Here is a 22,854-nt window from a genome sequence, read left to right on the forward strand (position 1 = left end):
CGCAGAGGAAACCCGGGTCAGCGCGGGCTGCTTTGCCATTCGCTGCGCGGCCTGTCTGTCAGAACCATGAACCTATCAGCGCATAGCACGAGAGTGACACCGCCCTTGATTTCCCACTCGCTAACAGGATGGCATAGAAAATGTCAATTACTTCAACCTAGCTTCCTATTGGATATATAAAAAAGGGTGTTTGTAGAACACCCTTCCACGCCTATGCAGTAAATCTCAACGTTGATTGGCTGTAGATTAAAAGTATGTTCCCGGGTTAACTTTAAATGGTGACGTGATGCTGTAACACATTCTCTTGGAATGTATTGCGTGATAACATTTTGGGAATACTTTCAGAGGTTTTTGGGGAAATGAACAAAATTAACTCAGACTACATCATATCAACTGATAAAATACAAGCTTTTTTTAGGGCAACCAGCAATTACATAATAATTAAAATTCCAAAAGCGTTCAAATCATCCCAACTTTCCAAGGCACTAAATTGGGGCCCAGCCATGTAATACCCCATCCCCTGCCCACTACCCTGATGCAGAAGTTTGGATTTACCCCAGACACCTTTATCCTTGTGAACACATGTCCTTTACACCCTGCTAACACACCCAACTAGGCATGTCTGCAAGTCCCATGGTCTGGGCCAGGGTTGGTAACAACATTCTTTTGCCCCTGGTCTGGACAACTCTGGACAGAGAAACTGCCAAATAACCAGTCCAATATACTGTGCCAAAACATACGAACCGCGTCCACCGAAACATCAGCTGCTGGAGATAACATAACGCGGAACGTATACATATATGTTATATATATTATCTCAAATACCTAAGAAACCGGCTCGCGGTCATACGCACAGCATTAGAGACCGCCCACGCTCCCTCCTCCTTCCGATATTTTATTATACATATTGCACCATTATTTTTATGTTTATGTTCTTCCTATAGGTTTATGGGAATCTATATGTAGCCACTTGAGATTGGTTTATTATTTTTCACTCATTTTCTGGGACACTCGTTGATTATTGTTTGGTTTTTGTGATTTCAATTCCACGTGGTCTCTTATTTGAGACGCTCGACGTTATGTTATTTGTATAGCTCTTCGGTTTTAGGTGCTCATCCACTAAGCGCTGAGTTTCCTCCCCTTTATTTCAGCATTGCCAACTGGACCGTATGCTTTCTGTGCCTCCTTTACAAGCATTCCACTTGTATAGGGCAGGACCCGATTATACGCGTGGACTGTTGTTGCCGCTATATTGTTGGGCATCTAGCTTGAGCTGAATGGGACCAGTCCTCCATTAAAAACATGCCGATTCATAAATAACATACAAAAACAGCAATCGGGGCGCATGTGTATATATAATATATATGATAGTGTGATAGTGTGATATGATAGTGTGATGTCTGTAAAAATCAATATGTGTAAATGTGTATATGCACTCACAAGCAGTGGCGCTAAAAGAGGCTCTTCAAAGGTAAAATCTGTTCTTTATTCTTTAAAATCTATAAATATAGAAATGAAAACAATCACATAGTGCAGCAACTTCCTGTGATGTAATAAACAAATGTGAATGCACTCACAGGATGGTTGAATCCAAGTGGTATATTCAACTTATCACAAAGTCCGAGGTTCAGAAAAGGAAGGATAGTCCTCACGGGGGGGGGGGGGGGGGGTGTATCTCCGGTCAGAAAATACCAATCCTCCTCTGTGTGGTCACTGTCTCAAAAATACCAATCCTCCTCTGTGTGGTCACTGTCTCAAAAATACCAATCCTCCTCTGTGTGGTCACTGTCTCAACGCGTTTCGCCTCTTAGTGGGCTTCCTCAGGAGAACAATTCAGAATAGTCCGCAATAATCAATAACAGCATGTGTGTAGCGCATCTCCTCCCTTCTGCTCTGGCGTATCGGGTAACGGGGACGCTTTAGATGTCGACGCGTATGGGAGGCGTCATCGCGTTCTTGCGTGTGACGTCGGTGTCTCTAGGAAACGGGGACGCTTCTCCTCCTTTCAGCTACGGTATATTCAAGTCACGGGGTCGTTTCTTCTCCTTTCGGCTCCTCCTCCCCGAATGTCCGTGATATTTTTCTTTTTCTTTTTTAGGGATATTAGTCCGGGGGAGATTATAGTCCTTTGAAGACTCAGGGTGTCATAGACAATCCTGAGTTTTCGGACATGTGGAAATTGGTGGAGGGGATGCAAAAAAAAAGGATAGGTTATGTTCATATTGGATGATATAATTTAGTATATAATGTAGTACAAAACACTTGATACGGATATTGAGAAGAAAAAAAGGTAAGTATTGAAAAAAGAGAAAATAGTATTCTTGAGAGGTAAAAATAAGTGAATAGTGCTATAAGTGTGTATGATTTTTTTTTTTTATGATTTTTGGATTGTTTCTCTGGTATGTGAATTTCAAGAGAGATATATATATATGGAGATATATATATTTAATACATTTTAAGCATTTTAAGGACATTAAGAGAAAAATATATATTTAAGAGATTAAAAAATACTAATAAAAATACTGATAAAAAAATTGTCTAATATAAAAATAAAATTAAAAAATAATTCAGTTATTAAAAATATATAAAAGAATACTTCAGTTATTAAAAAATGTTGATGTTAATTATATGAACGTGAGGATGTCGAAATCAGAATTGAGGCCCCCTTTCTTGTATGTTTGGAAATTGAAAATCCATTGGGTTTCTTTTCTGGATAAAGTGGAAATGATATTACCTCCTCCCCAGAATCTATCCCTATAATTAGGAATTCAGATAATGAGAAGGATTTACATGAATTGTAATGTTTGATACATTTATTTCGGATCCCTCCCAGATGTTCCAGAGCTCTGACCTTAAATTCTCGTGTAGTTCTGCCTATATACTGTATCCCACACTTGCATTGTAGCAAGTAGATAACATTTTTGGTGTTACGGTGTATAAAACTTTTTATGGCGTATTCCTTGCCTGTGTTTGTACATTTAAAAGTTGTTATTTTCTTTCTTTGCACGTTACAGGTTCTATGGTGGCCATCCATTGGCACAACGGTCCTTCTTTCTTCCTGTCCTCTTCTCCATAATTGCTTACATATAGCTAATTACAGATGGCAGATACAGTTGACATGAAACTGGGACCATTAGACCATGGGGGCATTCATAAGGGATAGAAACATTGCGCATGGGGTCCACTTGGTTACGTAAACCAGGGAATTTCCTTCCTGCAGGCGGGAAGGACTTCAGCTCAAAAATTATGAATTGAATGTCTTTTCGAAGGTTAAAGAAAAGATTTTGAGGACCAGAACGGGGTGGGGGGGGGATACAGTGAAATTCTATGAAGCATGATTATGCTGAAGACGTCATTACACTTTTTTGGAGTGGCTCCAAGTTTTAGATAAGGAGCTACCTTTCTCTGTGTCGAGCTTCAGAACGTACAGAAACCCAACACTGACAAATCCACCGGTTCCCCATGGCGTCCAAATGCTTCTTACCACCTGGATGACCAAAAAGTTCAAGAGTCAGCCGAGGCTCTACAAAAACAACGATTACAAACACGGTGATGGGATGGCATTCACTGTATCTTCTAATGTAGGGAACCGGAATAAACTATGGACCTCATGGGGTCATTAAACTGCATGTCTACCCAACAATGTACGAGTGTCACACCAGACACTTCCCCAACTACCGGAACAGAGCAGCACACGCAACGTTGCCTCCACCGCACTCCCCATCATCTATTCCGGCCATTTCTGGATACAGTAGAACCACGCGGACATTCATCTTCATCGACCCAGGAATAGTTAGATAGCAAGGGAGACGATTCTTGGGAGATGATCATTATGAACACCAGATTCCATGTCAGAGGTTCCCTGATTTTATTACATATATTATATATCACTGTGTTTACATGCTGAATCTCCTAAATAAAAATACCCTACATTTATTGGATACATAAAATGTATCCAGAGCACAAGCTGAAAGCCATTTCATTGATGCTTATTTGTGTGTGTGTTAAGATAGTTATTGTATGCACTAGACGGAATGGAAATAAGACAAAATAAAATCAGGATCGTCTTTCATTTTTGTATTTTGCTGTGTTTTTACACAAATTTATATATATATATATATATATATATATATATATATCACACTGGTATATAGATAAAAAAAAAAAAAAAAATACATTTTACAAATTCAACATGAAGTTTTCCCCAAAAACAGAAAGGTTCACCTTCTGGAAACCCGCATGAAGTTAAACCGAATCCACTCATTAAATAACCCACCCGTTCCCCACAGAAAAAACAAAAACCTGTGTTTCCAAAGACCAAGGAGTGGAAATAACTTATCATTTACATTGTAGTATAAAACAAGCGCCGATGAACCCATAATAGTTTCCGAGAGGTTACAGACGGTTGTATTATTTTTATACGTACACTATACAGGATTCTTATATAAAGTACATATATAGTACAAACAAATAACAGTAAAATAAAATAAAAGTACTGAAATCTATTCCTGGATATTTGAGTAAATTGCAACTTATTTTTATATAAATAGGGGCTTCTCCCATAAAAAAAAAAAATTAAAATAGCTGAATAACGCAACATCAAAAGAACTCATCAATTCACAGAGACCTCTTCCATTTCTTACTATAATGGGGTCACATAGCAACCAAATCTTTTAAATTAAAATATTACTAAAGGATTACACCTCTTGGCCGACTAACAAGAAAGATGTTAGAGGTTACCGTGTCCTTCTTTGCGAGTCTGTCTCTGCTGATGATGAATATACGCCGGAACCTTCTGGTTTTGCAGCGGGTACGGGTTTAATAGCTGATCGCTGTGGCCGTGGAGGGTTTTAGTTAGGCTTCATCCAAACCTTAAACTTCCCGAGTGTCCAACCACCTTAAACTTGCCTATCATTGTGGGAATTGTAACACCGCCGCTAACCGGGCTATTATTGATAATCCTGCTACAGAGGTTAATAACGATGAGTAAATGTGACAAGTAAATGTGCCCCCCCCCCCCAAAAAAGGCCCTTTTCCATCACCAGATAGCACAATTTGTTTGTTTTTGCTGGTTTATGTACCAGTATATATTAAACGACTCATTTTCTACTTAACATATAACCCCCCAACACACAATTTGCATATTTTGCAGTCTTATAAAGTCACATTTCTAATAATATGGCTTATTTTTCTCTGTAGAGTAACAAATCTTCGCATACAGAAAAGTCTGATAGAACTCATCCGCTGAACACAGCATTTGGGCACCGGGGGTACTCCAAGATACATGTAAACACGTCACACGGACTGCGCGTAGATGCTGTGATTCAAGGGATTTTACCGTTTACTATTATTAATTCTTCCTTCCATAGAAAACCTACCCTCCCATGGAAGAAATTCTGCTAGCGCATGGTCAGTCACGTCACCAGTCTTAGAAGACGCAAGCAAGAAAGTGACGTGACATTCCTGAAAAGAAAGACAACGGGACATCTATTTACATGTGTTGTACGTACACACGGCTGTAACATGCTGCTGCTATACCACTGTCCAAGTCACAAGAGTGCTTCAGTGCCTCATTGCCTGTACATCATAAACTGCCATCATAGAGGACATTAAGAATCAAGCTGTCACAGAAGCGGAACAAAGATGGCGCCAGTTCGAGGACCCCGCAAGCCACGTACTCCGCGCTGCAGAAAAGTGGATCGCCGGGGACACCCGCTGCACGCATGTAGTGAAAGACATGGCTACACATAAAGACATTTCATGGACAACGAAATGGTTACTTGTAAAACTGGCAAGTATTCATACAAACCTAAGACCAGCCAGGTCACATAGAAAGGTTATCCGACTAGCTACTCTTTAGTATATTACAATGCAGCATCTTTAGTTTTAAGACAAAAACTGGTCCGGAGGTCTGTTGCCTCATCACTAGTGATTGAGGTGAGCACGCAATTTTGAAAGGAGCGAAACCCCTCCTAGGTCGAGTCACTGATGGGCTGTCCGCTAGTGGCGATCCCAGCTTCAAAGGGGGGTTCTTTCCGTACAGGATCCGTGCTGGAAAGCTCCTGGGCCAAGTCATTGAAACGGGATATGTAGTCTATGCTGTTTTCGTTCATGAGGCAGGCCAGATGAGAATCCACCACCTAGAAACAAGAAGGGACTCGGGTCAAAGACGCCAATCTCTGAATACAAATTCACAACGCGCAGCAGTTTAAAAACAGAAGAGCAAAAGGAGATACTAAACTTTATATAATTTTTATAAGAAGACTTATTAAAACTATTGAGCGTTGAGAAGTGTTTGATTCCTTCTAAGGGTGCACCTTAGTCATAAGATGTAGAGCCACATGTGCATTCAAGACATCAGAGATCACACAGTACTTTTCCTTTTAATCCCTTTATCAATCATATCACTTTTAGTAATACAGATACCGTGGTACTGAGGATCTCCAAACCCCCACAGCTTTTCTCTGCATGAAACCGGACAGGGTTTCCGTTCACTAACCTCGGCTACGTCCGACATAGAGCGAGACACGAAGGAATCGCGGGAGCTCGCGTCCAGTAAGGACGTTTCACTGGCGCCTCCTACAGATGCTGGTAAGGTTTTCTTGCTCTTGTCAGGTGAAATGAAACTGGCTGTGAGCAGAAAAAAGAAAGTCTTATTAGTGACGGACACAGAACCAGCTAAATAACTGAACCAACTCCAAGCTGATGGACACAAGAGAACATTCTGCCTTTTGTTGTTAAATCGAAACTCTGCCAGCCTGTTTTCAAAGCTCATGCAAGTCACGAACCCATCAATACTCTTTCGTGGGGCCCTTTGTGATGCAGATACTCACAGAATAGGCTGCTGAGAGAGGAATCGGTGGAGTCATTGGGGTACCACTGAGGATCATGACTGGGAGAGGCAATCCAGTTCGGCTGGGGGAACGAGGATGGGAAAGGAAGACTCTTTGAGTTGTCATTGAGTTTGGCTGGGGACAACGAGGCAGCTTCTCCTGTAAGTAAAATAAAAATATATACCAATATAAGGCATGCAGAGAGAACATTAACCCCTTAAGGACAATAGGCGGTCCCTAAACCCATTGAAAACAATTCATTTTGACCTTTGTCATTAAGGGGTTAAAGAAACCTCAGCTATCTTTCCGAATAGCAGATATTCGATTTTTGGAACATTTATAACCGTAACGCATTGCAACAATGTAGGTTTATATAAACCATTAATCCAGGGCATGCGACAGCTACAGACTTACCATACTGCCCGGAGCTAATGGCAATTTCAATGATCGAGTCGCTGATGTGCGTGACGGAGTCTCCTTGCGATAGGACATCATCGGGGGGGCCAGGCAGAGAGATGTCCAGCAAGGAGGAAACATTGGGGGGAGAGAAGCAGCTGGTACTGCTGTTTGGAGCGCAATTGGACGAGTTTGCTGTAACGCTGTAAAGGGAATTCTTGAAAAGAGGGGCCAGGGACCCTGTTAGTGCTTTGCTTAACCCACCAAAGTACCATGATTCACCCGCAACCAAACTGTCATTGTTTTGGTGAACGTATTTTAACTAAAAAACATTTAAAATATTTATCAAAAAACCCTAGCAAAATGAGCAAAAACATATAGTGCTTGGGTTACCACTATAAAAGAGTAACAGCCTTAATGCAGAATTACACTATATGGACAGAAGTATTGGGACAGCTGAACGTTACAACAGAGACTTTTATAACATTGCATTCCAAATACATAGACATTAATATGAAGTTGTGCCCCCCTTTGCAGCTACCACTCTTCTGGGAAGGCTTTCCACAAGATTTTGGAGTTTTTGGGTTTCTTTGGGGATTTTTGCCCATTCATCCAGTAGACCATTTGTCAGGTCCGGCACTGATGTTGGACAAGACATTTTGGACAATGCTCTGCTTCCATCTTTGTCAGAATTTGGGGAAAGACCCTTTTCTATTCCAGCATGACTGTGACCCACCGTACAAAGCAAGCTCCATAAAGACATGGTTGGATGAGTTTGGTGGGGAAGAACTTGACCCATCGGACACCTTTGGGATGAACGGCAACGGAGACTGTGAGCCAGACCTTCTCGTCCAAGATCAGTGCCTGACCTCACAAACGCTCTACCGGATGAATGGCAAACATTTGTACAGAAACTCCCCAAAATGTTGTGGAAAGCCTTCCCAGAAGAGTGGAAGCTGTTAAAGCTGAAAGGGGGGGGGGGGATCAACTACACATTAATGTCTATGTATTTAGAGTGCAATATCCTAAAAGCCCCTATTGATGTAATGGCCAGGTGTCTCAATACTTTTGTCAATTTTGAAACAGAACCTTATACAAGAAAAGTCATTGTAATGTTGCCAAGAGTTAGAAGACACTGTAGGGACCTAAAATGTTTCCCTTCGTCTTTTTTGAAAATCCCCAGGGTGCTTCCCAGAATACTTAGGTGCAACCCAATCACTGCGATTACCAGACGAATATCTATGGATAAGATTGCTCAGCAGACTTCCATATATCGCACCCCACAACGTTACTCAATGTGCAAAGCTTGAATCTGTGTCAATACCTGGAAGGGTGGGATTGGTCCTTGCACATTTGAAGATGAAAGGGCCATAAAAGGTATAGGGTCCTAGGGGGAAAAAAACCCAAAAGAATTGTTAGAGAGGAGAAGATAGATGCTCAAGAAGGGGTTTATGCAGTGGCAATAAATAAATAAATAAATACAGTGAATTTGGGGTTTGGGAAGGACAGCTGGAGAAAATAAAAGCGTTCATAGGTAAATATCAAAGAGTACCTGGGGGCAAACTGTCACTTGTATGGCATCTCCACTGGTACTGTTTGAAGAAGATTCCTGAGCTGCACCAGACAATCCATCAGGATTTATGGGGCCGATGCCAGTAAAGCCGTTTGTCCCCAGCTCATTAAGCGAGTGTCCAGGGATGATACCCGCAGTCTTGGCAGCCAGATCAATAGCACCTGTTGGGCGATGATTAACATGGCATTATATCTAAATTACTCACACCTCTGCTTAGCAAAAAAACAACTATTAAACAACTCTTCTATGTTTTTAAAGTCTGGGGGGCAACCTTGTAATGCGCTTAAATACTTGGCCCAGAAAGGAATCTAGTACCGTGACTCAATGAACAGAGTCTACGTCTATTCAATAGGGGTTTGTCCATTAACTTGCTGATCAGAAGCAGAAATCCTTTATACCAAGGATGCGAAAATAGAAAAGATAGAACCCCAACCACTACGGATAACATGTACTCACTGGATAGAGAGTTGTCAGCAGGGGAAGGCATTGCTTTCGAGACTATAGGTTGCGCAATAGTAGCATTGCTGAGGGCAGAGTGAATGGGGCGAAACGAGCCTCTTCCTAAAAAGAGAAAAAAGAGGGTTATAAATTGCAAGGAGTTACCCGATGCTCCAAAACAAAATTGTGTAAAATGCAAGTTCGTACAAATAAATCCAGTGCAAAAGGGTTAAATTTAGTGAAAGAGCGGGCCAATAATATGGAAAAATAAATATGTAAGACAGAACCCCTGCCTTCCTACCAAATGAGTGGACAGGGTGTTCTGTGAGTACAGCATTAGATATGGTGTGTCGTTATGTAACCATAGGCCACCACTTCAAATTAAAGGGTTAATTTAAGGAAGAGTTTGTCAATGCAGTACCTGCAACAGAAGAGTTGGGAAAAATACTGAAAGAACACATGTGGGGGGAGGAACTGCCAGACGGCCGAGGAAGAAGAGTTCTCTGCAAAGAAAAAAAAAAAAGCGGGAATTGATTAAGTGAGGGAGCCAAAAATCAACTAACAATCCACATTAATAATGTAACTGTTCTTCTAGTAGATTATCATTGGTTTGAAAAGATAAGTAATGTGTGATACAGTTTCTATTTTAATATCTGTCCACTCGTGACCCTCCGCATGTAAAACCAGACCCATCTCCGGGTCATCACTTAATAGAGGGAGAGGGTATTTATTCCAGATTACCCAAAAATGTACACGCAGACAAAAAAAAAAAAAAAAAAAAAGCATCCGGCTCGTTATTCACCTGAACTACGAGGGGTTTCCGAAGTTGGCGGCTTCTCTGTTTCTTTGTCTTCGGAAGGTAAAGCTCAGGCTGTAACAAAACAAAAAAGGTCCATGAGAGGGGGGGGCAGAAATATGGGAAAAAGAAAGGTATGGGGGGGGGTAACAGCAAAGGAACATGGCAGAACTTCTGAAACCGAGGGCCACGAAAATCTCATAGATTATGTATTCTCTACACACACTTAAACTTGAGCCCTTAGCAATGTTCATATAATGCTGCATCTTGTAGTCGTAGGTATGGTAATTTGATACTGGCCCACAGAGGTCCCTCGATTGATTGTTCATAGATGAATCATAACATGGTTCCCCTCCGATTATACCCATAGCCCCCAGCTGCTGGCAACTTGCCATTTCAGATTCCTTGCTCGGAGCAGAGACTTTTGAATGTCGACTGTTTGGAGGCAACATCGTGGGAACTGCAAATATAGCGCCATCACTGCTGCTTGTCACGGGCCCCAAAGGACGGCCAACCAACAGCGGACCTGACAGGCTCCCAAAAGCTGAAGGAACAAGAACAATGAATGAATCAGCATGGAAATACGGGATTCTGGAACACCTGCAAAGCCATCGTATTGATGTTACTTTGTCTCAGGCATGAGGACATCAAATACTTGCTCGAAACCAGTTGGCCATGGCGTGAACACTCACCTGAGGTACTGGAGGCTGTAGAGAAGTTTGTATGGATGTGCGTTACAGGCTGCGCACTCAGACACTCAGGGTTTCTCGATAACAGGGCGATGACTTTGTGAGAGGGTGTCAGAACCTGCTCCTGGGGCAGCTTCAGAGGAGACGTGGCCACCGATGTCGTTTCGGGACCCTGCGAAGGCTGAAACGCAAGCAAAACCGTGTTGTAACGTTCAAGTAGTGGACAAAAACCTGTAAAAATTAAAGTTACATGGGCACGTCTTTTGGTTTTTGTTCTGTCGCTACCTGAATGTACAAAGTGGGCAAAGTGTTTGATGTGTTAACCATATGGTTTGGTTCTTCATGGGAGGTGGAGTGCCTCCAAATATATTTGCAGGACAGCGAGATGTATGTAGACAGCATGCCTGATATGACCGATTTTACGCTAAATATGAAAATTATATATATATATATATGTATTATAAATAAAATTACATATATCTAATCACGTTCCACCATGGCAGATACAATCTTTTCTGTTGTGCCATTTTCTGGAAGTCTATACCTGGAGCCATACATAGCGTCGGCCTCAATGGGGCATTATGCGAGACTTTGGCGATCTTATCTGTAAAGGTCCAGCTTGGCCCACCAAGGACAATATAATACGTCTACTATGCAAAAAGCTGCAGCAGGCTAGACTACAGCAACAAGGACTGACAAGGTAAACACACACAACATCAAGCTAATGTTTTTGGAATTAGAAGAAAATTTTGCATGTGTGGGGTCATTGATGAGGCAACAAGATGCACGCACCGTATTACACGGTATCCCCAAAATCTCAGAACACCTCCCTAGACAACTGATGCAAATATTAAAAGGAAGGCATTTAGTCTGAAGCCTGTTCTAGAATCTTTTTCAAGAAGTCTCTTAACAAATTTGTTTCATGAAGAAAATGAGTCACAGGTATACTGTAATCCCTAGATAAAAAAAACCCTGGAAACGCATGCTAGCCAGTTAGCGCTAACTTACGGTTTTAGGGTTCACTTCTGTAGAGATGAGGCGCAAGAGGCAGTTTAGAAGTCTCTGCTTGTGTTGCAGAGGGGAGCTCGAGTCATCTGGGCTAGGGGGCGCCAGCCACTCATATTCTAATTGCAGTTTTCCTGGTTTGCCTAACATGAGGTAGACCTCGGCTAACGTCAGATTTTCAGAAGTCTGTTGGTTCCAGCCCTTCTGACGTACTTGCTCTATTAGCTGGTTAGAGTCGTCACAGGGTGCTTTGGATGAACCCGTTGGCTCCTTCTCCTGAGTGGCCGTTCCTGAAGTTTCCGTAGTGCAAGGTTCTGGCTGAACGTTTTCAGTCTGCAATTCTGTATGCCCTTGCCCTGGAGGAACTTCTCCTGAAGTTGTGGGAAGAGCCTCTGGGGACTTGGGTGAGCTCGCAGAAGCTCTGTCTGTGCAGATGCTTTCCTCTGGAACAATAGGGTCCTGCCTAGAATTCAGACTAGTAGGTAATGGATCCATTAGTGATGGTCCCACTACAGCAGGTGGCTGGCTGCCAGATGCTTCGCATATTGTCTCTGCTGGAGAGTTCGCAAGCTCAGGAGGAGATCTATCAGGGGTCCTCGGACCATCGGTAACCCCTTCAGAAGGAACACTGTCCGTGCAACCATTCTCTGCCGATCGAGTCCCAGCTGTAGAATCATCAATAGCATCATCTACTTTGCCCCCCTGCTTAATGTCTGTCCCACCTCTGGGACACTTCTGCTGGACTTTTGTTGTGCCTTGCCGAGTCTGAGTGCCAAGGATCTGGGCAGGCGGCAGTAGATGAATGTCTTTAACACCTTGTTTGCACTTGCCAGTCTCCTGCCAATGGACGGTACAATAGGCCTTTGAGTGCACCACTCTGGCAACGCCAGGTAAAGGAGAGAGAGCAGCCGACTCAACTGGGAAGAGGGCCAACTCGTCTTCAGGTTCTTGTGGCCCCAGCTCTGCTTGCTGATGGTCTTCCAAGCTCTTTCGCTGAGAGATAGTATTTAAGGAACATAAACAGCCCTGTAAATACTTAACAGCAGGAACATATCCACTTCCTATCTAACAAAACTTCCACTTGATTCTACAAAACGACTTATTGGTGCACCATCGGATTTCCCATTTGGGATAAAATTTACGTTGGCACCTTATCTCTTTAACTGCAAAAATACAAAGGATACAATTCGAACCTCGTGCAGGACCCATTTCTGTTGGAGAAACTCAATTAGACTGGAGACCTTCCGATGCAACTCCACAATCATCCTAGGAGATAAAAACATTACACGAAAGGCCCATAGAACGGCCACTTTCCAAAAGTACAGATCACCTGTCATAGAATGTGGCAAAGAGAAAATCTATTCACAATGTGAGAAAGCTGTATACCATTTTAAATAGCAAGTAGACACACAATGCACATGGAGATTTGATTCCCCTGGAATATGGACCTTCTTTCTTTACCTGAGTCGAGGATTCTGAGCTAAGCTCTGCACCCGGGCCCAAGCTTGGTTGTTCCGCGGCTGGAGCTCTACAGGCAGTTTCAGTGGAAGCCGCACTGGCTTCAGATCCTCTTCATCGCTCACACCTGAGGACAAGCGTGGGACGCAGAGCTCATCAGAGGAACAGACCACAGCACAACTTTAAGCCAACATGCCCCTTTGTTTTATTTTTTGGTCGTGTAGAATACATTTACTGTCTGCATTAGTGCAACAGTACACAAGCCAACAATATATATATATATATATATATATATATATATATATATATATATAGATCTACTTACTGTGTTGTCAATCATACTCAGACCACAGAATCTCTTAAAGAGTGTACCTGTCTTGCCCTCTGGTTCACAGAGTTTCTTCAACGCTCGGCACATGGGAGCCTTGATCCGCAGGTTCCTGCCTTTGTGTCGCACAGTGGTTACTCTATTAATGAATGAGAAAAAAATGGATATAGCCATGTTAGCCCAATTTTAAAAAAACAAAACCATATCTTGGCATAACACAAGACCAAACAAGTTAGGCTCAACAATGATGGCACAGCCAGGTAATAAGCCATATCTCTAGCCTTCATCAAGTATTGGCATTCTCAGTATCCTATCAGTACTAAAACAGACAAGCCAATTCTTCCTAAAAAGAGTTCCAAGACTAATATTTAAAGGGGTAGCCATGCTCTATTTAGGGATCAGTGAATAAACCTGGTCAGTCTGGAGAGCTACCATCTGCTCTCAAGGTAACTAAACCAAACGGTATATGGTCCATGAGGCTGACACTCCAAAGCATATTATATAAACGACTCCTGAGAGCAGTTTGTATTCAAGACTCTGGTTGCTGTAAAAGAAACACCAGCGCAGGACGTTTACTTACCCCAACTGTATCAGCTCGTTCAGTTTGGCTGCATTCTTGTCGCCCAAACCTGGGTAGGAAAAAAGTAAGAGACTTTAAGGATGACATGGTGCTCGCAGTAACACACTAGTAGTCAACATGTCCTGGTTTTAAAGAGAAAAGTCTGAATTTTTAGCAGAAGTAACCTTTACTGCACCCATACCCAATTCTGATGAATAATCTTCTAAACTACAATTTTTTTTTTAGATTAGCTTTTTTTCTGTTTTGCTAATAAATGCATAAATCCATCATATGCAGGCAAAAGAAATCAAAATATAGGAGGATGGATTGAAAACACAGGTGGGAAGAAAACAAACACAAAAAAAACAAAAAACACTTACAGCCGCCGATCTTCTTTCGAAGCTCTCCATAACAGATAAGGCCATAAAGCTCCTGAGAGGACTTCTTGAGATTTCGAGAAAATACTACAAGGAACAAAATGACAGAAGTTGGGAATGACGCTGGATTGTACAGTCAATGATTGAAAAAGAAAGCAAGAGGAAAATACTTCTTAAAAGTTTAAATAAAAAAATAAAAAAAAACAATATTGTGGGGAAGATTTAGACAATAAAGGCAGGAAAACAATCATAAACAGGCCAGAGATGTACATGATGCTGGAGGAGGGCAGTCTCACCATTACTGAAGTCTATGTACTTGGAGATCTTGTGCCAGGTCCTGTAGTAGAAATGCCGCACCTGCTCCTTGTTCTTCACCATGCTGGTCGGCTTGGATTTCTTCTTGTACTTTAGGGCAATGTTATTTTGAATGGCTTCAAAGTCCTTCCCGTGCTACGCAGAGAAAACACAAGATCACAATAAGCTTTCATTTGGGGGTCAACTCTTCTTGGTTGTGGTTGGAAGTTATCCAGCACCCTACAACCGGTCTTTAAACGGCAAAAGCATCTTATGTGGTAACAAAGGGAACGACACACACGCATTGCATGTTACTAAGCAGGGTGGCTAGGTTTATCCTGAAAGTTTACATCCATGGTCTACTGCATGTGGAAGAATATACACCATTGAAGTGGGTAACAGGCAGCTCTTGGGGCACTCAACCACTGGCAAGCTAACGCATACAGGACAGCGGCTTGTTAGCTAATGATCCTTCCCAACTCACTTCAAATAGTGCTTCAAAGAATGTGTTTTTGTCCTCTGTGCTCCAAGACTCCCATTGTCTCCGCACCTTCTTCGTGCTCCCTTCATCCTTCTCACCAGCAGGGGGCACCACATTTCGGCCAGATGTCTTTGGAGCGCTGGTGGCCACCCTCGAGGAGCAGCTGGGTGGAGATGGAATTGCATTGTGCACGCCTGGAAACACAAAGGGTGGACAATTTCTCATCGGTCGCCACTCAAGTGTTGGGTCTGAATAATATTAACACAGACCAGTGGTTTATCAAGAGATCCGCGCTCTAGTGCAAAATTCCAGGAAAGCACCATAGCTAACCAATAGAACAGTCCAATTAGCAAAGAACATTCCAGGAAGTGCATTCTTTGTACAATACCCCAAAAATCTATATCAAACTTTTTTTTTTCTTCTATGATTTTTAAATGTGTCTATTCTTAGTTTTTAAAAAAACTTTTAAAAATAATATTTAAAGTTTTTTTGTTTTTTTTAAATCAGTAAAAAATAAGGAATGTAAGAACGGTAAGAGAACAGCACAAATATTCATTTTCAGCACATGGGGAAGCTCGGCTCCAAACATTGGCAAAGACGAGACCTCGCACTGTGCTCGCCACTTGTCACAGGTATCCTTTTAACAGTATAGAAAAAGAAATAAGCTTGCAAGGGTAGAGCTCTCTTCCGTGTCCATACATCTTAACATACGTAATGTTTACGGCAGTTTAATATTAACTATTTTCATCGTCCCGTATTGTGATAGCGCTTTGGAATCTGCCGGCGCAATATTAATTTATGTAATAAATCCACTAAGATGGCATCTGGCACTAATAATATTAACACTGCAAGTGCCAGGAGTTGAATTCAAATCTTGGAAACGGCTCCAGCATAAGCTCTGTCCGACTTCAGTCTTTTTGGGTGGCAGGTATTGCTTTTTTTCCCGCCACATTTCTGCTTTAGCATGATTTTAATCGAATGCTTGCTGAGATATATATATATATATATATATATATATATATATATATATATATATACACACACACACACACACACACACAGGAGGTATCAGGAGGACAGCTCCCACGTGTGCTATTAAATTGTACTAAAGCACACAAGCAGTGGGACTGCAGAATGAAGTCAGAGTGTATTTTTAGAATGAAAATTTGACATTGTGTACGCAGAAAGGCGGCTTCGATGTCCTCCTCCTCTGCATCCTACAGAAAGCACTTCAGTATAGGAACGCTTCTTATACCCTGCCGATTCCCCGGCCATCTAAAACACATCGACGTGGATTCTGCAACAAGGAGGTTTGGAGCCGGGCATTTAAATCCACAGACTTCACTTTGATATTATGAACGGCCAACCCCAGTGAGCTGCGTCTGCACAATGTATAGTCAAGTTGATGATCTCAAAAGCTCTCATAACTCATTATTTCCCTTTAAATCCCCAGGACAGGTGAAAAGCCAAGGCACAAAACGAAATATATACATGATATCTTTGCATTTTTTTTTTTAATTATTATTATTTTTTTTTTTTAGTACTGTTGGACTAAGTCATAGCAAAAGTGCTGAAAATACTTGCGTGAAAAAGAAAAAAAAATATCTAAAAAAGCCTTTTGTTCCTTAAAGGGTTAATTCATCACCGAGGAAGGAGGGGAAAAAATTCTTATGTTTTTTTTTTTTTTTTAAATTTTTGAAGATATGCAGACAGAACAAACAATAATAAAAATTATTTTTAAAGAGCAAAAGTGGTCTTATCGCCACGGCAACTGACAGCAAGCTTCATTCAACAGGAACATTTTGTTTGTGGCCATTGTTTTAAAAACTTGGCACCAGAATCTCTCTTTTGTACATAAACCCGCTCTATTGTTTGTAATAAAATAAAGTGCTAAATATTCAAACCAAACTTGTGATCTTAAATTCTGAGATATTCCTGCGTCACTAAAAACTGGCACTGAATTAATGTATATTTCTGTTATATTTTTTTTTAAAAATATATCAAAACACCATATCACACGTGTTGTAATTACTTTTTGTAAAATTCATTAGAATGTGGTCAGTTAGTAATAAATAGATTTATATCCGCAGGATTATACATTAATCCGCAAAATCCCTTGTACTTTTATCATGTGAATATTCTTAAATACAAATTTGTAAAAAAAAATAAATAAAAAAAAAGTTAAAGAACTGATCTTTTAAATATAAAATAATGTATTGGATTGTGAAGGTTAGGATACATCCATTAACAGCACTTTATGTAATATACCCATATATATACACCATTTTTTTAATTAAAAAAATTGGATAAATAATGCATACGATATATGATGATTTTTTTTTGTATTTATGCACATTTTTAACTTTGGAGAAATTATCTGTTTTCCCTACACAGAATTCTTATTCTAACACCCTTATTGATTTTTAAATAAATGACTTATTAAATACAATAAAACTATATATAAATATATATACATATATATATATATACACACACTACAACAGTAATGAGCATAGATGTGTTTCCAAGGTTTTTAAATAATCTGTTAACCTTTTGTTTCTGTATCTGTCATCAAAGCAACAAAATGGTGAAACTGGTTATTACCCCATCCATTGTCACCAACCCGATTTTATCTGTACTAAACAGAAACAGGAATGGGTGTGCACGCAACAACGTATTAGCGTCAACCCTCGTAGGAGCGTAAAATACATAGTTACATAGTTAATTAGGTTGAGCCCATCAGCCATTCCACAAACCCATATTAATTGGCCCAGAAGGAAGAAGAAAAAAAAAAAAACACGCACCCAGGAGACAGTGGGTTAAAAAACAAACAAACAAAAAAAAGACATTAAAAAAAATAAAATAATTAAAAATTCCTATAACTCCAAGGCAATCGGACTCAACCTAGATAATCATTTCTTTATCTGCTTTAACTCGTGATAACTCTGGATGGTTTGCTAGATATGAAATGCATCCAAACGATTTTTCAATATATTGATTGAATTGGGCAAAACGACTTCGGATGGCAGCCCATTCCACAATTTAACGGTAAAGGAGCCTTTTCTAGGGCTGAGACGAAAGCTATACAATTTAATTTAACCGAGGGCTTCATCAATTTTACACTGCGGCAGGCAATCAATAATAGAGTGGAAATAATGATATTTCAGATATATTTTTGTGCAGCACCAAGAGGTAGCTTTCAAAAGTCTTGTGTGAAATATGCAAATAATTTACTCCTAATCTGGGCAAAAATGGAAAACATCCTTATAACAAGACGCATTTATAAAGTCAGAATTATTTTTTGTTTTTAAATGTATTTAAAAAAAAAAATCTAAAATGTAATGGGCAATAATGCATCATATACTTAGAATTGAAAGCGCTAAATTAAATTATTGAACAAAAAAAAGTGAAGCCTGCACAAAAGTCACATGCAGAACAAAATATTTACAAATTAATATTTATTAAATATACAAATTAAATTATTATTAGAAGCTTTTCCACAGATTGTGTAAAAATATGAAATATAAATACTATTCTTATATCAACTGTTGGGGGGGGGGTTCATTATAGTAAGTTTGAAATAAAAACAGAAGCTTCTGTCAAACATGCCTTTAGCATGTTTATGTCACATATCCATGTAGTCGTTGAGGATCGTATTACACTTAACCTCAATTAGATGTTCCAGAAGTACATGTGAAGAGCAACCCATGAGCCTTTATCCCACCTGATGCGGAAAAATTACGCACTCGCTTTCAATGTGCTGCTAACCGAAAAGGCATTTAAAGGGTTAACTTGTGAAAGGGCAGCCAGGTAAGCATTGCTTTGCTTCTTAATATTTTGGATTCCCACCTGGAATTTAAAGGTTTAAATTGTTTGAGGTTTAATTTCTAGTATGCTGCCCAACCATTTGAAATTTAAAGGGTTAAACCGTATAAAGGACAGGGGGGGATCAAAGCTTTACCTTTCAGTATATTGGCCACCCCCTCTGACATTTAACGAATTAAAACTGTTGAGGTTCAGACTTCTACTATGTTGCACATGCGTCTGGCATTTGAAGGGTTAACTCTCGGTGGGTTGCATGGGTGAATCATTTATTTTCAGCATGCCACCCATCCAGTATTTTACGGGTTAAATATCCGACGGACGAGCCATCATGGCTTTTCGGTATTCTATCGACTTGGCTGGCATTTTAAGGGTTAAATCCTTTGGGGTCAGATATGCAAGCAATCACTGCGATCCACCACGTTGCAACGCATGTGCCATTTAAAGGGTTAAACCACCGAGGGTCGAGTCGGGTAAGCAATCACAACTTTACAGTAGGTTACCCACTTATCTGGCATTTAACTGGTTAAAAATACTTTGGAGTCACATAGGTAGGCGACGCATTGCTTTCCAGTTGTGCTGTTACGAGTTTGTCATTTAAGAGGTTAAACCGTTCAGGGCTGCCTGCGCAAGCAACTACACCTCGTGGGGCATTTAAAGAGATTAAATCGTTAAAAGGAGAATTGCAGCTTTATAGTACGCTGGCCACTCATCTGGCATTTAACTGGTTAAAAGCCCTTGGCGGGTCGGATAAGTATACAGCGAGTGTATACAGCAAGTATACAGAGAGGGCTGGATGCGCAAGGCAATTAACACTTGCGTGTGGCATTGAAGGGGTTAAACCTGTGAAGGCGAGGAGGGCAAGATATCACCGCTGCCCAGTCTGCTACCTGCCCTTCTGGCACTTAAAGGGTTAAGCTGCTTGGGCATACTGTCCACAGAAAGTCTGTCAGCGTCCATCTTCTGTCCGCGTCACGCGGGACACATCTCTACGCAGGGCGCAACGGTGCGCGTCACCCTTCAGGACAGGAAAACTTTATTTAAATTAAAACAGAACATTATTGCTAAAAGGAGGGTAATTTCCATGCTATAAAAGCATCCGTTTGCCCCTTTTTATTGAGTCACCCCTTTAATTTAGGGTGACAATGCCCCAGGCTGGGGGCGAGCGTGCGCACCATCACCGGCGTCGTGAACGCGCCTACATTTTGTTTGTTTATCACCAAAGTTAATCGTTGGGTGGGTGCCGGTGGGTGTACGTGCGCGGTCAGCCCCCCGATTCCCATCACACGCGGGGTCCGGCGGCTGCGCGGGGTCCGTACCTTTGCTTTTTGTGCTGGTGCCACAGAAGTCCCTCCTTATCCTCTTACTGTGCGGCCTGACGCTGGACCTCAGAAAATGGTGCTGGTCCTGCTGGCCGGCGGACGGCTGCTGGGTTGTCGGGACCTTCTGGGGTCCCCCGTCGGGGGTCTCGGGAAGGTCTTCACCTCCCCCTTTGACCCCTGGCTCTTCCACTTCTGTGGTGTCTCTCTCTTCTTCAGGTCCCAGCGCTCTCTTGTTTGGTTTTCTCAACCTCGTCTCTCCACTCTTCAGCTTCACTGTCATCCTAAAAAACAGCAGAGGCTCAAACACAAAAACACACCATTACCCCACCAACTGCTACCCCGGCCCCTCAATACCCCCTCCGGGCCTACAAATCACCCCCAAATACCCCAAATCTGGGGCAAAAATCAGAAGTTAGAGAGAAAGAGAGAGGCACAAGCAGAGAGCTCTGAACAACATGGCCGCCATTGTTAGTGACAAATGCTCTTGCACTGTCCCGACTGCACAACCTGGGCTGGATCCCCCTCTAAACTCCACGGGATGGGCTTCCCGGGTTGGCTGGGGGGCAGAGGGGTCCCTGGGCATGATCCCCGGGCCCTGATGGTGGCCGGAGGGCTGAGGGAAAGGGGACACATCGGGGCAGCTTTTTGTTGTTGCCTCAGCAAGAAACCCGACATGATGAGCAGGCAGCAGCCGCCTCGACTCAGCTCGCTCGCCGCCAAAAAAAGTGATTTGGAGCCGCCGATCCCTACCCATTCCGGTGTCCCCGGCACCCCTCGGGGGTCGTCTTCTTCCTCACCATGGTTCCGTGCTTTCCCGAGCCTCGGTTCGCCCGGGATCGCCCATATTAACGGAGGAAGGAGCAGCTCTGCTCTGCGCCCTCGTCTCCTTCTGCGTGTCTCTGGCTGGGGCTGGAAACTCGTTTCCACCAAACTGCACGCTCCAAGCCAGCAAAAGCGCGGAGGGGGACCCCTCACAAAACTGCCCCTAACTCCCGATCGGGGGCTCATATCGACCCCCCAAAACACGCATAGGAAAGCCAAGACCCCCAGCTTTCAGAAACCGTCTTCGGACCCTCAAGGGCCCTTTCTGATTTTAAACAGCACGGCTTCCAATTTGGGGGGACAAACACTGGGACTGAGAGAGGATCTGAACTTTGCTTGCTACGTCATCATCTTGCAACCTTTCAAATTAAATATATAGATTTTAAGAAAAGAAGAAAAAAAAAAACCCCACTATTTAAACTACAATTAAAAATGAATAAAAACAACAAATCACACAGCCCCACACAAAGAAACTGGAGATATTCACACCCATTACAACAGACTCTGAAACACGTTTCCAACGGGCAGACAACATGCCTCACAACAATGGATTCCAAAATCCACAATATATAGCCCCAAAAAAACAACCACATTTTTTGAAATTGAAGATTAAAAAAATTACTTTATGAAATTCTCTATTTTCATTCTTAAAACCTCCAGAAAGTTCTGAAACACAAAACATTATCCTTCATGCAATAAAACAACTAATATCATCCCTATTATAGAAGATAATATAGAGACATCTAAGAAAATAGCAAAAAAAAAAAAACAACAAAGAAATTTATAAACATTTTTAAAAACAACAACCAGGAAAGATACCTAAAAAAAAATCCTCCATGCATCTGAAACTAAAAGTCAGGTCTAGGAATGTAATTAAGTATTGCATAACATTCCCTGCTAATGAATGGCAATCTAGATGGAATTTTAAGTGTTTGATAATGTAAATAATTAATATTCTAATCATATTATATATATATATATATATATATATATATATATATATATATATATATATATATATATATATATATATATATATATATGAAAAAGATATATTAGGGATTTATCTCCAGTCCTTACAACATGACAAATATCCTCACAAACAGAATTTTTTTTATATGACATGTGCTACTTCACTTTTATTCTATAATAATGTAAAATTGCAACAATTTTAAATAAAATAGAGACAATCTTGGTCTATATAAAAAAAAATCTTAAACATTAAACATGGTTGATCAGATCCCCTGCTTACCCCCTAAAGACTGCAGCTGCTACCAACTTTCACACACACACCTGTTTCCTCTTTAATAACTGCCTGGGGTAAATATGTCACATCTGCCCCTTCACTCCATTACTGAGACAATCAGGATTATGATCACTTATATTTAGAGAAGATACATTTCTGATACTTTTGAACACATTTTAGTTACTTGAAAGGAGCAGCAGAAGGGTTAACATAAGAGGCAGGAGGTGGGATGTATAATGGTATTAGGAATCGACACATACTGTAATTTAGGACAATCTGAAGGATCAGGAAACTGTATTTATTATGATCCTGAGTGAGGTTAATGGGTGATGCACATGCAGCCAAACAGCTGATCAGGTTATTGGAAGAAGTCTGCCCCAGTGACAGCCCCCACCTTAAACAGGGGCAGAATACG

The 22,854-nt window shown here is 41.3% G+C and overlaps 1 protein-coding gene across 1 annotated transcript; it reads right to left on the minus strand.

The window, feature by feature from the left end:
• Positions 1-5,972: 5,972 nt before the first annotated feature.
• LOC149285874 (protein cramped-like) lies at positions 5,973-21,171 on the minus strand. The gene is made up of 21 exons (XM_089494962.1): positions 21,122-21,171; positions 20,369-20,652; positions 15,231-15,421; positions 14,749-14,902; positions 14,456-14,539; positions 14,097-14,145; positions 13,570-13,655; positions 13,192-13,315; positions 12,915-12,996; positions 11,734-12,723; positions 10,729-10,906; positions 10,404-10,580; positions 10,043-10,122; positions 9,662-9,743; positions 9,259-9,363; positions 8,782-8,963; positions 8,554-8,616; positions 7,248-7,446; positions 6,834-6,992; positions 6,500-6,630; positions 5,973-6,140 (listed from the first exon to the last, which is right to left on the minus strand). The coding sequence occupies exons 1-21, from the start codon at positions 21,169-21,171 to the stop codon at positions 5,973-5,975; spliced, it is 3,618 nt and encodes a 1,205-aa protein (XP_089351088.1).
• Between the last annotated feature and the right edge of the window lie 1,683 nt (positions 21,172-22,854).

The sequence above is a fragment of the Sceloporus occidentalis genome, unplaced genomic scaffold (genome assembly GCF_023333645.1).
Source record: "Sceloporus occidentalis isolate IW3139 unplaced genomic scaffold, rSceOcc1.0.p SCAF_76, whole genome shotgun sequence".
Taxonomy (NCBI): Eukaryota; Metazoa; Chordata; class Lepidosauria; order Squamata; family Phrynosomatidae; genus Sceloporus; species Sceloporus occidentalis.